This window comes from Leucoraja erinacea, chromosome 36, assembly GCF_028641065.1.
Source record: "Leucoraja erinacea ecotype New England chromosome 36, Leri_hhj_1, whole genome shotgun sequence".
Taxonomy (NCBI): Eukaryota; Metazoa; Chordata; class Chondrichthyes; order Rajiformes; family Rajidae; genus Leucoraja; species Leucoraja erinaceus.
This window is the reverse complement of record NC_073412.1, coordinates 10,368,610-10,389,522: the sequence shown is the minus strand read 5'-3', so window position 1 is coordinate 10,389,522 and position 20,913 is coordinate 10,368,610. Positions and strand designations below refer to the sequence as shown.

The 20,913-nt window shown below is 44.7% G+C and overlaps 1 protein-coding gene across 1 annotated transcript in view; it reads right to left on the bottom strand.

The window, feature by feature from the left end:
• Positions 1-20,913, bottom strand: part of LOC129713546 (zinc finger protein 609-like) — a 183,494-nt gene that overhangs the window by 153,380 nt on the left and 9,201 nt on the right. The window contains 1 exon segment of the mRNA XM_055662659.1: positions 11,246-12,149. Within this exon segment, the coding sequence (XP_055518634.1) occupies positions 11,246-12,025 (780 nt within the window). The 5' untranslated portion in view covers positions 12,026-12,149.

Here is a 20,913-nt window from a genome sequence, read left to right as displayed (position 1 = left end):
ATGCCTCACTGGCAGTTCCCTGGGATTGAAGACATCCATTAAAACTAGATGAGCAATAAACACAGCCTGCAAGCACTACAATCAATTGAAGAACATCGTCTAGAGGACACTCTTAATTTGAAATTAATCTGTGTATATAGTTTGCTTTCGATTTTCCTCTGTATTGATTTGCAAAGTATGAAGACAGCAGAGTTCTTCAGAACAATTGCATGAAAGGTTGTAAGGAAAGATTGCACGATTCCTTAATAACAATCTCTTCACTCAACATGATGAGCCGTCCAGATAATGTTCACTTTTTCCATGGGCAGTCTTTCTCTAAATATCTGCCGTTCCAACTATAGTTCATATTGGCAAAATAAATGTGTTAAAACTATGAGGAGGAAAGAGGAGTGTTTGACTTTCTGCGCTGAAGCCAACTCTGAGCCAGACACCAAATGCACATTGTAAATAAATGTTTGGCGATCGGTGAAGCCAAGGATTCCTGTCTGAAAATGTATCTCGACCCAAAATGTCACCTATTCCTTTTCTCCAGAGATGAGTTACTCCAGCTTTATCTGTGTCTATCTTTGGTTCAAAACAGCATCTGCAGTGTCTTGTATAAGAAGGAACTGCAGATGCTGGTTTACACCGAAGATAGTCACAAACTCACAATAACTCAGCGGGACAGGCAGTATCTCTGGAGAGAAGGAATGGGTGACATTTCAGGTCGACACCCTTCTTCAGACTGGTTAGAGATAAGGGAAACGAGAGATATAGATGGTGACGTGGGGAGATAAAGCACAACAAATGAAAGACATGCAAAAAAGATAACTGATAAAGGAAACTGGCCATTGTAAGCTGTTTGTGGGTTGAAAATGAGAAGCTAGTGTGACAGTGGGGGGGGTATAGAGAGAGCGAGAGAGAGAGAGAGAGAGAGAGAGAGGGGGAATGCAAGTGAGAAGTGAGAGAAATCAATATTCATACATCTGGGCTGTAAGCTGTCCAAGGGAAATATGAGATGCTGTTCCTCCAATTTGTGATTAGTTGCACTATGACAATGGAGGAGACCAGTCCTCTCATTTACTTGCTTCAAAGTGGTGTTCGCAAGCGAGTGGCTGCAGAGTTTCACACTCCTGCTTTCTTTCTCCTGAGAGGCACGGTATAGCAGATAGACTCACACAAGAGGAGGTAGGCAGCATCCAGGGACGCAAAGCAACATCCTTGAACAGCACCAGATCACATACCCAGATTTACAGACCATCACACGTCCTACAAGGTATGAATTAGAATTAATTGATGTAGTCACTCGACGTTAGATCGGTTTTGCATTCCACATATACAGGTAGATCACCACACTTTAAATGCAAAAGGCTGAGCCTATACATGTTCAGTGCCATTCTGTCGGTCAGGACTAGATCCTAAGCAAGCATTGTAACTGACATGACCCACGAGTCACCGATAATGCAAGAGACCCAGGAAAGAAAAATGATTTATTGTCCTGTGTGCAGAACTAAGCCAGTGAATCACCTCCAAAGACAGCATCAACCATGCGAGAATCTCACTTTCTGCTGCAGCGTGTACATCCAAACCCATTCATTTAGATCCAATCACTCACCAGTCTGTCTCAGAGGCGATTAGATAAACCCACTGAATTACAACTGGGACTGATAAAAAACATAATTCCCAGATCCCATTATTCCCACAAAAACCATGTCCAGGATGCTTATCAGATGGATTTTCCAGGCCATGGAGAATGTAGGATGAGCAATCCTGAGACAGACAGGGCAAATGATTGAAATCAACATCAAAAGATCTCATTTCTTTGGGTCTATATTAGTGTTTAGTTCAGTTTATTGTCACCTGTACCTAGGTCTGGGGAAAGCTTTTGTTGCATGCTAACGAGTCGGTGGAAAGACAATACATGATTATAATCGAGCCATTCACAATGTACAGATACATAATAAAGGGAATAACGTTTAGTGCAAGATAAAGCCAGTAAAGTCCATTCAACATTAGTGCGAGGGTCTCCAATGAGGTAGATCGTAGTTCAGGACTGCTCCCTAGTTGTGGTAGGATGGTTCTGATCAAAGATATATGATATCGGATCTTTGGTTCTGATGCCTGGTAACAGCAGTGTGTAGCAGTTATAACCTTGGTACTGTCATTTAAAGATACACAGCCTGGTGGTGGAATCAGCAGTCAATGGATAGACAAGAACAATCCACCAACACCCAGACAACAAGGTGTCTGCAGCGGACAAGCCAGAGATCATGACCTAATGGTGTCTGATAATCGCCACAGAAAATGTCTGAATTCTGCAGCTTCCAGTCCCTAGATACCGTCCTTTTTATTTTCTTCCATGGGAGGACGTGTGCCTTTGAACAGCTCTTCAGCTGAAAGTGCCTCAGCTGCCACAAGGAGTCGATCAAAGGGCAGCTTCTCCTCAGGCCAACTATTCCAAGACAGAGAATGGCCACCAGATAAATCGATGGGAAAGGCCACGCTGATGTCAAGATTCAAGAGATTTTATTGTCATGTGTTCCAGATAGGACAATTAAATTCTTGCTTTGCTTCAGCACAACAGAATATAGAAGGCATGAAAACAGAACAAATCAGTGTGTCCATATGCCATTGTATAAATATACACACACATGAATAAATAAAACCGATAAAGTGCAAATATACAGATAATGGGCTATCAGAGCTTTGTTTGAGTTGAGTTGAATAGCCTGTGAGAGGCATCGTCCAGACAGCCATATTTGGATTTGTGCTTCCAGCTGGCAGCTGCAAATACAGCCTTGCTGCATCAGAAAAGGTTTCAGATTCAAGTCCGTGGAGGTAACGTGTGCAGCTCCACGGGCCACAAGGTCCTCCTCTGGATCTCTCAGGCTATTCATCTGAACTAAATGAAACTAACTATATTTTTTCAGCTGCTTCCACAAAACGATCGCACTCTTGGTCATCCAGCATTTCCCAAGGGAAACTTAAAACTACAACTAACTGAAATGTGATGACTTAAAACCTTTTCTTTCAAGAGGCCATCAAAATAAAAAAGATCACTTTTCTCAATTTGTGTTATCTTGACCCTTTTATTTTAGAAAGATTGATTTTTTAAATTAGAGCAGGTGATTCATAGTGCTGATGCCAATATAAAGACTATTTTTGCTAACTCCTTGTTCAGAAGGGCATATTTCAACGTGTGTGGGGCGGCACAGTGACACAGCGGTCGAGCTGCTGCCTCACAGCGCCAGAGACCCAAGTTCCATCCTGACTACGGGTGCTGTCTGTACGGAGTTTGTACGTTCTTCCTGTGACCCTGTGTGGTTTCTCCCACACTCCAGTCATACAGGTCTGTAGGCTAATTGGTTGATAAAATTGTAAATTGTCCCCAGCGTGTGTAGGATAGCGTTAGTGTGTGGGGATTGCTGATCAACGCAGGTGGGCTGAAGGGCCTGTATCTCTAAAACAAAATCTAAAAGAACATGTTGCTACATTGGCGAACTGGGTACATGCAAGACTCACAGTGCTGCTCTGCCCGACCTTAGTGGTGACTCAAACACCTGAAGCAAATTGAAAGCCCAACACCAGGACACTCTAAAGGTAGAAAAGCGGGAAGTAGGCTAACATATTACAGATCCAAACATAATATTCCACCAAGGAGGGCTTGAATCAGAGGTAACTCCTGTCAGATTGGTTAAATATGAACCAAATGGTTAAATATGAACTTATTAAAGTTTGCTCAGGAGCGGAGAGAATAAATCTTGCATATTCTGGAGCACAATAACAGACTTAAGATTCTTAAGGGCCCGTCCCACTGTACGAGCGAATTCAAGAGCTCTCCCGAGTTTAAAACAAAATCAAACTTGTGGTAAGTACGTAGAATGTACGTTGCAGGTACGTCAGAACTCGAGACGTCTCTTAGCAGCTCGTAACGCTAACGGCAGGTACTCGTGAAACGCGGTTAGCTCGTAAAGACTCGTGAAGATTTTTCAACATGTTGAAAAATGTCCACGAGAGCCCCGAGTACCTACGAGCGGCTATTACCGTAATTCTCAGAGTTCGAATCAGGGGAAACTCGGGAGAACTCTTGAATTAGCTCGTACAGTGGGACAGCCCCATTAGTGTTGCAGCCGTTCAATGTCCTGACAAGGTAGGGGTATAATCAAACATATTTGTCATTGACTCTACGAGTGTGTTGCCGTTATTTGAAGTGAGCTCTGGGCAGGCACAATCAGAGCATTGTTTTGTAGTGAGAAGAGCAAAAAGTCGTCAGGAAAGAGAATGGATGCGGTGAAGGTAATTAACATAACGGAGCTTATTCTTTTACAATACTTGAAATATGTTCCCGTGGTGACCATTTTGCTCTTGTCTGAGGAACATCCCTTAAATTCACATCTATTTCAATCAGGCAGGATGTCAGCTGAATTAGAAATAGCATCTGTGAACCCAAGAGTTGAGGAGATACTTATGTCCAAGGCCCCCATGAGCGGGTCCTATCAGCTAACATACCACCCTAGAGCAGAACCAGACATATCATGTTACACCATTCCCAAAGCAGATCTGAACAACTATCAGAACACTACTCCCCACAGCTGCTCCAAACAGCCACTCTACTCTTCCCCTTCACAAGGACTGCAACGCCTCCACAGCAAATATTTAAACCGTGACACCAAATGCTGGAGTAACTGAGCGGGAGTGGCAGCATCTCTGGATAGATGGAACCCTTCTTCAGGTCTCACCCAAAACGTCATCTATTCCTTCTATCCAGAGTTGCTGTCTGTCCCGCTGACTTTCTCCAGCATTTGGTGTCCGTATCTTCGGTGTAAACCAGCATCTACAGTTCCTTCCTACATATTTAAAATGTGATGCAGGACTAGAAATGTGCACACTTCACAACTACTCCCACCCTATCACTTTCTGTGCACATTCAATTCAATTCAACTTTAATGTCATTGCACAAATACAAGTATGGGTACAACGAAATGCAGTTTAGCGTCAGTTTGTAGTAATACAGGTGCACAACCTTTTATCCGGTGATCCGGAAACCGAAAAACTCCGAAAACCGGCCATTTTTTCCAGATGTCGTCTGCACACCAAAGCTCGCGTTTGGCGCCAAACTTGACCCGAAACGACCCACGGTCAACCCAGGTCTGTACTACTGTAGCGGCTGCCTCCTCCCCGGAGACCGGGGAGACACTTAACAACATCTGTAAATCATTGCTTAAATGTTAGTCAGTTTAGTTTGGAGGGCTTTTATGTGTCAGCAGGGGGGGGGGGGTGAAGGGTAAACTTTAATTCTTATCCCCTACCTGGTCGAGAGAGGAGGGGGAGCGGTCAATGCCTTACCGGGTCGCCATGGGAGTAAGCTCCGCAGCGCTGTGGCCGGTGGGGCTGCGGGCTGCGCCGGTTGTAGCTCCGACCCCGGCAACTCTACCCCTGGCTGCGAGGCGCTCCAAACCCAGCGCCACCCGCGACCGGACGCCCGCCCAATGTTGGGAGTCGGCGTCGTCGCAGCGCTGGGATACCAGCGGGAAGCGGGCAATGCCTTACTGGGTCGCCGTGCGGCAAGCTCCGGAGCGCTGTGGCCGCCTTCTTCCAACATTCGCGGAGCGTCGCTGGATTTGGAGCCGCGCAGCCAGGGGTAGAGTTGCCGGGGTCGGAGCTCCAACCGGCGCCGCCCGCGGCCGGACGGAGCCCCCAGCTCCGCGAGGTTGGGAGTCGCCGACCAGGTAGGGGACTAAGAATTAAAGTTTCCCCCTTCACCCCTTCTCCGCCACCACCAAATCCCTCCAAACTAACTGACTAACATTTATGCAATGATTTACAATGATTCTCCCGATCTCCGGGGAGGAGGCAGCCGCTCCAGACTTTTCAAGCCGCCCGCGCTACCTACCTAATCTACGCTAAAAATCTTCCATTCGGAAATCCGAAAATGTCCGAAATCCGACAAGTGTCTGGTCCCAAGGCTTTCGGATAAAAGGTTGTGCACCTGTAGTGCAATATAGAAATAAAAATACAGAGTAAGCAAACAATGTGGACGGAGAGACTGGAGAAATCTATCGGCGGGACTCCGAGTTCAGCAGTGTGATAGTGTTGTTGTAGAAGCTGTTCCTCATCCTACTAGTACGAGACCCGAGGCTCCTGTACCGCCTCCCTGATGGGAGGAGGGCAAACAGTCCATGGTTGGGGTGGGAGGGGTCTTTGATGATCTTCCCGGCCCGTCTCAAACACCGTTTTCGGTGGAGGGCATCTATGGCAGGGAGCAGGGCACCGATGATGTACTGAGCGGTTTTCACCACCCATTGTAGTGCCTTCCTGTCCAGCGGTAAAAGATGGTCAGGATCTGGGGGGGGACAGGTGAGCTTTCTTGAGCCTCCTCAGGAAGTAAAGGCGCTGCTGCGCCTTTTTGATCAGCTTGGAGGTGTTGAGGGACCAGGACAGATCCTCCGAGATGTGTACCCCGAGGAATTTGTAGTTGGAGACGCGCTCCACCTCAGTCCCGTTTATATGGATGGGGGTATGTCTGCCCCCTCTGATCTTCCTGAAGTCAACAATAATTTCCTTCGTCTTCTTGGAGTTGAGGACGAGGTTATTGTTGGCACACCAGGCTGTCAGGTGCTGGACCTCCTTCCTGTAGGCTGACTCGTCGTTGTCACTGATCAGTCCTACCAACGTGGTGTCGTCAGCAAATTTAATGATGGCGTTGGAGCCATTCTTAGGGATGCAGTCATGGGTGAAGAGGGAGTAGAGGAGAGGGCTGAGCACACAGCCCTGAGGCACGCCGGTGTTCAGTGTTATAGTGGAGGAGGTGAGGTTGTTGACCCTAACAGACTGTGGTCTGTTGGTGAGGAAATCCAATGTCCAATTGCAGAGGGAGGTGGAGATGCCAAGTCCGCTGAGTTTGGTGATCAAGCTAGCGGGGATGACAGTGTTAAAGGCGGAGCTGAAATCAATGAACAGCATCCTGATGTAGGTGTTATTGTTGTCCAGGTGGGTCAGGGCAGAGTGTAGGGCCGCCGATATGGCGTCCTCTGTAGACATGTTGGTCCGGTAGGCAAACTGATGGGGGTCCAGTGGGGGGCGGGAGGCTGGCTTTGAGGTGAGCCAAGATCAGCCGCTCAAAGCACTTTGCAATGACAGGGGTGAGTGCCACTGGGCAGAAATCGTTGGGACTCCCTGTAGCTGATTGTTTGGGCACTGGCACAATGGTTGGCACTGGCACAATGGTTGATGTCTTGAGGCAAGTGGGGACAACACCCTGGGCCAGTGACAGATTGAAAATGTCAGTGAAGACCAGGGATAGTTGTCCAGCACATGCCCTGAGCACCCGCCCGGGGATGCCATCAGGGCCGGCAGTTTTGTGCTCATTCATCTTGCTCAGTGCATCTTGTACAGCAGAGGTGGAGAGACTGAGGGGTTGTTCATTCGGGGGTGGAACAACTTTGATGGCTGGAGTTTTGTTGTCCCGGTCGTCAGGAAGGGAGGCGTTGTCTGGGGAGGGGGGGTGTGTTAACTTTCTGGTAATCGGCAATGGATTTGATTCCTTGCCACATGCGCCTGGGGTCGGAGTTGCAAGCATTGCAAGCATTATGCAAAGCAATCCTGTGTTTTGCCTTCAGAGCTGAATTACAATCGACTGCTGGTTTAAGGACCTAATTCTACTTTGGATCAATCTCTCTGTTCACTTCTGGCAGCGTTGTTGGATGGATGGAGAGCTGATGAATAGCCAATTCTCTGCTTATCAGAAAATAAAACCATTTTTGGCAGTTTAACAAATGTGCTAGATCCAAAGGATTCTTTTTCTGCATCATTTTGTTTCAGCACGGTTTGCCAACAACAAAACACTTCTCTTGGGTGTTTATTTTAGTGCAGTTCACCATTGTTGAAAGCAGCTTACTTTAAACATCCTCAAACGTGTTGAACTTGACGGTCTTCCTCTTGTTAAACATTCTAATCTAACAGGGGTCATTGAGTGAGTATTAATAAGGACTGGCTGATTTCTTTTCACTCCAACAAGCACAAGCTGTTTAATTACCATTTGTAGACCGTAGTCTGTGCCTCTTTAAATAAGCACTTAGCCTAATGGTTAGAAAGCAAGCAGAATGAAAACGTCCCCCTCAGCCTCACTGACCTTCCACAGGAGGTTGTCAATGAAATATGTTATAACATAGACACCATATTTTTCATGTCAGCAACAATGAATTCTCAAAATCCATCCACGTGTCATTTGAGAATTTGAAAATGTGAGCTAGAGTCTGCTAACTCAAGTATTGCCGTTTCATTTCATGGCTAAATTTGTCTTCTAAATTCGGCTGCTTTTGTTTCTCCTGTCTCGCTTACTTCAGCCAAACCCTGCTCCTTATTGCCATGATCAACAGCTCCTTCCACCACAAGGCATTCTTGGATCTGCCTCTCTCGACACTAACTTGGATGTCATTATTATTCAACACAGTGTTCCTCGACATTAAAGCCTTCACTTTATCCAAGCACGTTTCATGGCACTGCCTTCACTTTGGGTTCTGTATTAGTTGGGTTCTCCTCATTTGGAGAAGCCTACATTATTCATGTACAGAATCAAATATGCATCCAAACATGCTCACAAAAAATATACAGGTAAATAGTTCAATGGATCTGGGTATGGAGATTGAGAGAGGATAGAGAGGCAGCATCTTTAGTCAGAGGGTGGTGAACCTGTAGAATTCATTGCCACATAAGGCTGTGGAGACCAAGGGATATTTTTATGGTGGAAATTGATAGGTTCTTGATTAGTAAGGGTATCAAGGGTTATAGGGAGAAGGCAGGAGAATGGGGTTGTGAGGGAAAGATAGATCAGCCATGATTGAATGACAGAGTAGACTTGATGGGCCAAATGGCCTAATTCAGCTCCTGCAACTTAAGAACCTATTGAATTTATGAACAGGCCTTTCAACCCATCAAATCCATGCCAACCAACAACCGACCATTTGCAATAATCCTACATTGAACTGATTGAAACAAATTGAAACAAATTCTCTCCACATTTTCATCAACTCTCCCCAGTTTCTACTACTCACTTACATACGACGGACAATTTACATTGACCAGTTAGCCTACGAACCCGCACATCTTTGGAATGTGGGAGGAAACCGGAGCACCCGTGGGGAAACGCAGATGGTCACAAGGAGAACATGAGATGCAAAAATCCAATCAGACACCAAGTCCATTTCATCTGCTCTGAGAAACCTGAATCAACGCAATCATTAGATAAGAGTTAGCCCAGCAGAAAGACACCCGACTGCTCACAGGCTGCCGAGGTCTGGATCCAGGGTCCCAAGCTAAACGTACAGGTTCTGACAGAGGCTTAATTTGTTTTATAGGCAAGCAGTGAAACTAGAACACAATCATTGCCGAACACAAGATTATAATAATATTTTTTAATTCTGTTAGAAGGAGAAAGTTGTCAAAGTCGTTGCAATGTAAAACAGCCTGCATCTACAGAACCTCAAAATGTGCTGTTTGTTGCAATGAAAGGAAACACACAAACCAAAGCGCACAGCGGGGTGCCAGAACCCCTCATGATCAAACGATAATTTGAACTTTTTATTAATACTAGTTAACAAATAAATGCTGACCAAGACAGAGGAAGCAATTCCATGCTCATCTAAATCCTGCTGCAGGATCTTTCATATACAACTGAGAGGGAAGCTGCCGTCTCAATGCAAGATTCAGCCCAGAGCTTCCCTTACCTTGACATGACAGCATTCCACCCTGAAGTAGCTGCTTAGGCCACAGGCCAGACAAAACCCTGGGACAAGACTGGACTCAGAGGCAAGAGGGTTTCCACTAAGCTAAAGCTGACCAAGAAAGTTCACACAGTAACAGGACAAGAAGTCCGGGGGGGGGGGGGGGGGGGGGGGGGGGGGGGAATGGAGTGGTGAAAAGACACCAATGAAATATTGACTTTATTATCTGCTTTGTCTCAAAAATTCTTGACCCAATTCTGGCCCTTTGCTGAAAATCTATTGCGGGTACTACTCCCCAATTGGTGAAAATGGGTCAATGGTACTTTATTGTCACATGTATCGGGGTACAGTGAAATTCATTTTTGTATACAGTTCAGTATGTATCACTACACATAAGCACTTCAATACATCTAAGGTCAGCTTCTCTATTACAGTACAAGTGTACAGCAGTGGCATTTTGTGCCTATCATCGGTGTAAACCAGCATCAATGCAGTTCCTTCCGACACAAGAAATGTATTCATGGACTTCTTTTTGCTCATACCATTCTACGCATCTACTTGACTGTCACTGTTTGGGCGCAGAACAAGGACAACACTCAAACATTTGACAACAATTTACTTGAGCACAAAACTGACCGATCACCTAACCGTATGAACCAAATCCACTTGAGAAATCACAATGGTAATACCCATACAGCAACTGACTCCACGCTCCAACAGCTGGGGGTTGTGGCGAATACATTAAACCCAACACCTCACCTGCCTTGCTCCCAATGACATCAAAGATAGACACAAAATGAGACTGCCAGTGAGACAGGCAGTATCCCTGGAGAGAAGCAACTCGCTGAATTACTCCAGCATTTTGTGTCTATCTTCGGTGTAAACCAGCATCTGAAATTCATTCCTACCCAATGACATCAATACAATGTATACCGTCCTCATTGAGAGATATTAGGTGGGCTTACCGTCGATCACTATGGCAATCAGTGGTGCACAAGCTCTCTGGACTAACTGAATGGTTAAACTTTTACAAACAGCAATGCTCACAACTTCTGTTTCTCCCCCCCTAACTATCCTCACATACAAATAGTTCCCGATTATTTCTCCTTGAGCATAGTCGAATACAGATGTCAGCCAGGCAGGTAAATGGCATTCTGGCAGACAATGTAAGTGAGCTAAGTACTCACCATCCAGTTAATGAGTTCACTCGACTGACATTAATTCAGCTCCCATGCACCAATGATTACCTCTCAGCCTAGTTCCCTTAATGATGTCATGAGCGTAGAGAGTCAAACAAAAACATGTGCAAATTAACTCAGCAAAAATACAATAAATATAATAAGGCTCTGATCAGCCTTTCCAGACATCCCACTCACGAGTGCTGATCTTTCAGTAGATTGTTAAAAGGATCATTGATTGCCTGATGAATCAATTGACTCGCCACTTCATGAAACACGAGAGATCTCTCAAGTTCTGATGAGAAACCACTAATCTCATTGCCGGATCTGGGTTTACAAGGGAACATGAACAGCCACTGTTCTTACCTTCTCCGTCTTGACCTTCTTCAGTGGTCGACACTCACTGTCGACCTCCTCCGTTTCGGGTTTAATTCCCAGCAGGTTGGAAATGCTGTTGCTATCCAGTGGTGCGTTTCCCAAATCCAGCACTTGGACGGCAGCCCCGTCTGGGCAGCTTGTGCTCGGAGCACATTCAAACGAGCTGCCCTTTGGCCCTGACCCCAGCCCGAGTTGTTGTGCAGCGTTGGAATCGTTCCCAGGAGGCGGCTGCACACCTCCGCTGCTCTCACTTTTATCCTTTTTGCTTTTGCTGGATCCACCCTCTTTGTCCTTTTTTGATCCGGCTCCATTCCGAACTGTCTTTGGACCTTTTTCTGATCCTTTGGACGTGGTGTTAGACGACCCCAGCCCACTGGGATTCGCAATTTCTGCAGACCGCGCCTGCATTTCTTTCTTGCCATTTCCTGATTCTCCCACAGTATAGAGAGAAGCAGCAGACACAGATTTACTTCCTTCCTTTGCATTTTTGCTCCTTTTAGCCTTCGATTTGCTCTCTTTGGCCTGCGGTGCTTGAACTGGAGTGACAAACTTGATATTCTCTGGTAGAGCTGCCACTGCGCTTGGCACTGGGATGCTCCCATCTTTCGATCCCGACATCTCCATTTTCTGCTGGTCTTTTTCCAAGTCTGCGTCCAAGTCAATAATTAAATTCCCAACTCCGATATCCCACTCATCCCCACTGTCGTAGGCATCAACAGCATTCGAATCCACACCTTTCCCAGCTGAACTGCTGCTACTTAAGGACATCTTAGATTCACCTTCCCTGTGAAAAGATTCCTTTCTCTTCTCGGTTGCCTAGTCTGGTGCTGGTGTGTTAGGTTCTTATCGTAGAGTCATCACAACTTCTCCTTCGATGCGGGTACATTATCACCTGGAAAAGGCAAGGAAAACTGCATGAAAAACACACTTCGTATTGGTGTACAGAAAAATCATCCGCCAGTAAGCCAACAAGCACAGATAACATTTACATTATTTAAACATAAAATTACGTTTCTAATCTACCAGCCACCAAGATATAGAAAGGCACAAGTTACCAGTTGCTAACGAGTACCAAGTAATGACAGGTGAATTGTGAGTGGCGATATAAAGGACTCAGATAAACACAGATGTAGTATAATTAGCTGCAAAGCTGGCAGGCAGGCAGAAAACAAAGATTTAAATCACTCTAGATACAGGTAACCCCAATTACCCAGTGCACGTTCACCACACATGGTGCCAATGCCACAAAATCTACCTAAATGTAATCTCACGCAAATAATACAGGTTTGCAATGGCATGCAAAGACTCGGCCAAGAAAATATTGATCAAAATGCATGAACTTAAAATTGTCTCTGCTTTCATAGACTAAGGATACAAACCATTTCCAACACAAGGGTTATCCACACAAGGCAAAATAGTCTGCCCAACAATATTTTACTGAAAACCTGATATGCTTCGTTTTTACAAAGTGCTGGAATCACTCATAGGTCAGACGGCATCTTTGGAAGACACGGATAGGCGATGTTTCAGGTCAGGTACCTTCTTCAGACCCTTCTTCAGTGGGTCAGGCAGCATCTTTGGAGAACATGGATAGTTTGAAGAAGGGTCCCGACTCGAAATGTCATCTAACCATGTCTTCCAGAAATGCAGCCTGACCCACTGAGCCACTCCAACACTGTAAACCTGTAAAACCTTTTTTATAAACCAGCATCTGCGATTCATTGTGTCTCAATTCTTCCTATTTAATTGCCTTGGTTTTACATTTCTTGTTTGATTCTTTACTTAACAAATCTACAGAAACAACTTTAGCCTTCGCCCTAACGTTTAAAACTCACCCACGGGCTATTTTGAGTCATTTGATGCTTTATTGAAAGACACAAGATTTGAACTCCTGCCTGTTAGGGGCAAGTGGTAAAAATAAACACCTGTGCGTAACACTCCCTCTCTGTGTTATCTTGCACAAGCGTTGACCTATACACACCAATGCAATAAATGATCTTCAATGAGTACAACTCTTCCGCATCGATCCATGACCAACACCCAAATCATTAGCCTATCTTGTCCTTCAGGTGAAAATTGACCTCAAACAGGTCATCAAGCACATTACAACATTTTCACCAAAATTGTCGGGTAGAGGCAGAGGGGATGCAAGACACGCGGAAAGGATCAGCAAACTAATTGTAAAATAATTTGCATCCCTGCGTTACTAAATGTACGCTTCCACCTGTAACAGCTGCCTGCACATCTACACAGCAGCTGCTTGGGATATCACTCCACGATCTTTCATTTCAATACGACAAACAACAGATTGGGATAGGCCAGAATTTTACAACCCTTCAAGATAAAGAAATATTGTGACAGTGGGGGTGTTTTTTGTTTTTTTATCAGAGGTGCACGTATTCCTCGAATAGTTTTGAAATGTTAGCGCTATTGTGTTAGCAGTGGCCGTTTTGCACACATGATCTTGTATTGGGATCAAAAAAAGAATTGGAAGTGAGGAATTGAAGTCGGATATCGGTGGCACTCCATGCCCTGTGAACACTGCCACAGCAGCTACATGTTGGAGCCGAGTCAAGTCTATGATAGGGCTTAAAAGGACACAACTTCCTGGAGTAACAGTGGGTCAGGCAGCATCTTTGGGGGACATAGATAGGTGATGTTTTGGGTTGAGACCTTTCTTCAGACTGATTGTGAAGCTGGAAAGGGGAAAGGCAAGGCAAAGCATGGCAGGTAATAGGTCATCCCAGGCGAGTGGGGTATTTTGACAGGGAGATGTCTACGACCACAATGGGGCTTAGAGTCTCAAATTCTCACCCAGAGATGGCATTTCTCCCATTTACGTTCAGCAGACCTAGTTGAAGTGCAAGCTTAATTTTAATACTGTAGTACATTTAATTCAGAAAGCAAAAAGATGATGAATACTCAACATAATTTCATATGGAGGCTAACCTCAACAAATTACATGAAGTAGAAAAAATAGATACAGGTGATGATGTCAATAATATATTTTTGGATTTTCACAATGACTTGAATATCATGTTGCATGATAAATTCACGACTAAAATTGCCACGCAAAGTAGCAGCATGAATAACAAATTGGTTGTGAACGAGAATAGATATGGGCACTCTAACGCAACAATGGGAAATGATGATTCAAAAGGATCGGTGCTGGGACCACTGCTGTTCATCATTTACATCAAAGACTTGGGCTTGGGAATTGGAAGTACAATTTCAAACTGTGCCTAAAGCCCAAATATTGGTGGGGCTGCTGAGAGTAGCTACTACTGTAGAGTGAGTAACAGTTATGACTTCAAAATAAAATTACAATTAATGAATACATTTGTAGGCTGGACATTTAGGTACCAAATAAATGTAACTGTTTCAGTATGATATAGCTTAAAGGACAAAACCACTAAACCTTGAGACAGGACAACAAGGCCTTTAAAGGTAACTTCAAAGCATCGGCGATCATTGCCAAGGAAACTGGAATACTGAGGTTTGTGTTTGAAAACATGCATGGAATCACGGTAAGACCTCGCAGAATATTGAACACAATTCAGTTCTCCAAGCAATGAATATTGAGATTCTGAGGAAGGGTCTCGACCTAAAACGTCATCTCTTCCTTTTCTCTAGAGATGCTCTGTGACCCGCTGAATTACTCCAGCACGTGTCTATCTTCAGTGTAAGCCAGCGTCGGCAGTTCCTTCCTACACAATGGAGGGACCCCTTTGCAGCATAAACTGTAACCTGCTGGAGATGGGTCACGCTGTCTGTTTCTCCGTGGGATTCTGCATGATCTAAGCAACTCAACTTATTTTAATCAAAATCCTAACCAGCTAAGAAGTGCTGTTTCTCCTTTAGTTATATATGTTTGTCAAACAACTAGAGTAAATTTGTAAAGATGGGGAAATTGGGACTATATTATATTCAATTATGACGTCAGAAACTGAAGTGTGGAAAAGGGCGCTGAAATGGGGCAAAAGCAAAGAGCTTCATATTTGGAACTCCATAGCAAAGGGCCGTATAGCCCAACATCTCAAGATCACAGAAGACTACGGGAGTGAGCACATAAAAGATGGACTGAAACATTAGAATGTGTAGGAAGGAACTGTCGTTGCTGGTTTACACTGAAGATAGACACAAAATGCTGGAGTAACTCAGCGGGTCAGGCAACATCTCTGGAGAAAAGGAGCAGGTGATGTTTTGGGTCGGGACCCTTCATCAGAATCTCTTAAACATTAGAATATTCCTTTTGCATCAATTTATTATAACTAATGGGATACATTTGATGCCATCGAGCAGATTATTTAAAAAAAACATTAAATGTTCAACCTGCACTCAGCATGGATGGATAGCACCGAACATAGCTTTATACTGTTCCATATAAATATATACTAATTATAGACCACCAATGATTCAAGGTAAAATTAACAAGAGTGGAAAGTGAAGAAAGGAAAAAGGAGGAGGAGGAGCCATAGGGCTGAGGGAGAGATAGGAAGGGGAGCAAGGGCTATCAAAATTGGGAGAATTCAATGTTCATGCCCCCCGGATGCAGACTCCCCAAGCGGAATATGAGGTGCTGTTCCTCCAATTGCCGGTGTTGTTTGCTCTGGCCATGGAGGAGACCCAGGACAGAGAGGTCAGATACGGAATGGGAGGGGGAGTTGAAGTTATGGATATTTTGTTGCACAGGAATCAGACAGATACTTCTGTGATCAATGCTGGGCATCATTAGTCACCTTTCCATTTGCCTAACCAGGAGTGGTCCCGGTATCAGTGGCAAAAGGATGGTAATTACAGTAAGATTTGGACAAAATACATGAATAGTCAGAATAGCCGGTGAAATATGATGGAAAGATGGAAAGTGGAAATTGAGTGAATTTTAGGTTTAAGTTTAGAAATACAGTGTGGAAACAGGCCCTTCGGCCCACCGAGTCCACACCAACCAGCGATTCCCGCCCATTAACACTGTCCAACACATACACATAAGGGACAATTTACACTTATACCAAGCCAATTAACCTACAAATCTGTATGTCTTTGGAGTGTGGGAGGAAACCAGAGCACCCGGCGAAAGCCCACTCGGTCACGGGAAGAACGTCCAAACTCCGCACTGACAGCACCCGTAGATGGGACCGAACCCGGGTCACCGGCGTTGCAAGCGCTGTAAGTCAGCAACTCTACCGCTCGTCACCCCCCAGAGAGTGGAATTGCCAAAGAGAAAGTGAAAAAGGCAAAGCGATCTACAAAGATGCAACAGAGGGTGAACTGCAAAGGACAAGTCCATTACATAGAATTACATTGATTCTAATGGCAGAGAAACAGATATTGTTCAGCACAACTAGTCCAAATCAGATCATGTCACACAAGAGCCTCTGGTTTTATCTAACATTATGGCATATTATGATTGACATACACACTAACCAGAATATCACTCCAAGTCAGGTCATCAATTGCCTAGACTGAACAATGCAGGATGAGCTGTACTAAAAACATGAGGGCAGTTAAGTTTGAATGCAATTTACACTGATGATCACAGCCTTGCATCCCCTAGTCAGGCATCAATGGCCAGAAGAACACAGTTAGATAAGAACTTGACAAATAGAGGATTTAGGCTATTTAAACCCTGGCGTCTGCCTTATTTAATAAGATCATGACTGATCTTTCACCTCCAGCACAAACCTCGTATGCATCGATTCATTTACAAATTCAAAATAAAAGAGCCTCCACAGTCTTTCGCTACCCTCTGGGTGAAGATTATGGATATTTTTCATATTCGGCTCTGTTATGAGTGGCTTATTTTGAGACTGTCACTGGTTTTCATCAACCAGGAAAGATAACATCACTACATCTACTCCATCAGCCCTGAAACAAAATCACAGAATCACACAGCAGTCTCTGCAGTCATCACTGGCAATGCTGACCATGATGCCTATCCACAATAGGCCCATATCCATCTACTCCCATCCTATCCATGTGCTTCTTCAAATGTCATAATACTATCTACCTCCGCCACCTCCTCTGGCAGTTTCCTCCACTTAATCCCCAACTTCAGTGTGAAAAATAGAGTTGCTTCATGTTATTCCAGTCCTCCATTGCAGGAGACATCCTGGTGAATCTCCACTGCACTCCCTCTATTGCTACCACATACTCCATACATTGTGATGACAAGAAAGGTACACAATATTCTGGGTGCGGTCTATCCGATGCTTTGTACAACTGCAACATAATATCTCAACTCTTATATAATGAGTCGGCCTCTGAAGGCAGGTATTACCAAATACCTCCCTGCACCACCCTCACAGGAACCAAATGCAGGGAAATAGGACTAACTCATTACAGTTAACATGTTCCTTCCTAGTCAAACCAGCCCCTCCCCAGGTACTTTCCCTTGCAACACCTGTCCTTATACCTCCTCCCTCGACATCATCTAAGGACCCCAACAGTCTTTTCAGGTAAGGCAGAGGTTCACTTGCACCTCCACCAATCTCATCTACTGTATCCGCTGTTCCAGGTGTGGACTCCTGTATACCGGCGAGACTAAGGGCTGGCTTGGCGATCGTTTCGCTGAACACCTCTGCTCAGTTCACCTAAACCTACCTGATCTCCCGGTTGCTTAACTCCACCTCCCATTCCCACACTGACCTTTCTGTCCTGGGCCTCCTCCATGGTCAGAGTTAGGCAATGCTGACCCATCTACCTATAGGTCAGTCAATCTTTCACTTGGGCAGTTTACATCTCAGTGGTATGAATATTGTCTACTCTATCTTCAAATAACCCTTGCTTTCCCTCTCTCTCTCCACATCCCTCTCCAGTTCTCCAACCAGTCTAACTGTCCCTAATTACATTTTATCTATTTGCTTTGTAGTTTCCTTCCCTTAGCTAACAATGATCTATTCTACATTTTTCTTGATCTCCACCTCCTTTGATGTCTCGTTCTCACCTTACACTTCCTTATCTCTGTATCTCCCCTGCCCCTGACGTAGTCCGAAGAAGGGTTTTGACCCAAAATGTCACCCATTTCTTCTCTCCAAAGAGGCTTCCTGCCCCACTGAGTTACTCCAGCATTTTGTGTCCAAATAGGACTAGCCCTTGGACAGCATGGACAGGTTGGGCTGAAGGGCCTCTTTACATGCTGCACTGCTCTGTGACTCAATAACCACACTGCCAACCATCAGTAACCCATCGGAAGAGCTGCATTTGGAGTACGGCAAGGTTACAGAGAATTTTGTACAGTTCTGGTCGCCCTGCTATAGGAAGGATGTCATTAAAGTGGAAGGGTGCAAAGAAAGATTCACGAGATGCTACCGGGTCTGGAAGGTTTGATTTACAAGGAGTATATTTTCCCTGGAGCATAGAAAGCTGAAGGGCGACCTTACAGAGGTTAATAAAATCATGAGGTAAATAGACAAAATGAATAGCTACTGTATTTTCTCTAAGTTAGGGAAGTACATAATGGGAGGGCATAAGTTTAAGCTGAGAAGGAAAAGAATTAAAGGGAACCTGAGAGACAACTTTTTAACATGGAGGGTGGTGTGTACATTGCCAGATGAAGGTTGGTACAATTATGACATTAAAAAGTCACTTGGACAGGTGCATGGATAGGAAAGGTTTGGAGGAATATGGGCCAGGAACAGGCACTTGCTCAATTGGGTAACTTGGTTTGGTATGGACGAGTTTCGCCAAAGGGCTTGTTTCTATCAAAGAATAACACAAAATGCTGGAGTAACTCAGCAGATCCAGGCAGCAGAAATCCAGGAGAAAAGAAATAGGTTACGTTTCGGGTTGAGACCCTTCTTGAGACTGAGAGTCGGGGAGGAGGGAAACTAGAGGTGCAGAACCGGCACCGATGGCCTGTGTCCATGCTGTCTGGCTCCATCTCTGCATTATCAACAAACTTGGATATATTACACTTGCCTCTCATTAATATAGATGTGGACAGCTGGAGCCTCAGCAATAGTCCCCGAGGCATCACACTATTTACAGCTTCCAATCCAAAATGTCCCACTAATACCGACTCTTCATTTTCTGTCTGTTAATCAATGCCTAGCAAACCACCATCAACTCAGCCTCAATAATGTCCATCATATACTTTATTTATATCCCACCCGGATCACACAAGAGACTCTGTGAACATGTCCATATATTGCTGGTAGGGTCAGCTCCCATTGGAGCTCGAAGATAGACACAAAATGCTGGAGCAACTCAGCGGGACAGGCACCTTCAGGGTCTCGACCCGAAACGTCACCCATTCCTTCTCTCCAGATGCCGCCTCTCCCACTGAGTTACTCCAGCATTTAGTGCCTATCTTCAGTTAAACCGGCATGTGCAGTTCCTTCCTACACTCCCGTTGACGCTCACTGGGAATTTAGTTCAACAAAGAAACTGACAAGTTACTAAAGAACTTGTGTACTAAAGAAGATTGGAGGGAGACCTCCAATCTCAGCTCATCAAACCCTCACAGCTCAGCAGCCAGGCAGAGGATACATCAAAGTCACCGTTTTAAACCCAGTTCAAACCTCTGGTACCATAGGTGAAAGTCAAGTATTTCATTTTTGATTTGAGGGGCAGCACAATGGCACAGCGATAAAGTTGCTGCCTTATAGCGCCAGAGACTCAGGTTCGATCCTGACTACTGGTGCTGTCTTTGCACATTCTCCCCGTGACTGCTTGGGTTTTCCACGGGTGGTCCGGCTTCCTCCCATACTCCGAAGATGTACAGGTTTGTAGGTTAATTGGCTCTGGGAAAAATTGTAAATTGTCCCTAGTGTGTAAGATAGTGCTAGTGTACGTGGATAGTATTCGGTGGGCTGAAGGGACTGTTTCTGCGCTGTATCTTTAAAGTAAAAAAAAAAATTGGTGACTTTCCCTTTAAAGCATGAAAAGCCTGAAAATAAATCTGCTTCGTTGATATAAAACATGTTAGATAAGAACCGAACATTTAAAGCCTTCGTTATGGCTACTTCAACAAAGTTAATTTATGGAATTACTGTCTGAAAGGATGGTGGAAACAGACATTCAAGGGGAAAACCTCCAGGGCAACGGGAAAGGATGGAGTGGTTTCCTCGAGGCTGAGCTACCATGGAATCAATGGATCAAACGATTTCTCCTCCAGTATAACAACAAATCAAATTTCTTCTCTAATTCAACAAGGCAAAAAATGCATCAGGTTTTACACACACATCACAATGTTCACGTTCTAAGCATTTTCGATGCACAATTTAGTGACTGTCGTTGGAAACGAGATTTAAATGCAGGCAGGGGCACAAAATAACAATGTAATGTCCAAGGCCACAGCTCTGCAGATGGTGCAGACTCCAAATCAAAAAGCAGGTGTTTCCCCACAATGAACTGAATGAACAATTTGGACCACTATTGTCGAGGTCCTAGCTCCTGTAAGAGCAGTACCAGGCGCACAGACATCGCTCAGTGAGTAACCTCCCTCAGAGTTTCTAAGGAAATGAATGGTGATCTCTAATCTATATAGAAAAGAGAAAATAAATGTTTCGAAAGGTTAGGCACTTCAGTTGCTTCATTGCACAACAAACTGAGTCTGCTGGGCTTTTGTTAAAAAGCAAAGCGAAGATCAGCCCAGGAATAAATGAGCTACAAAAGTACAGCTTTGCTGTTACAATGGTCCTTTTGACATTCATAGG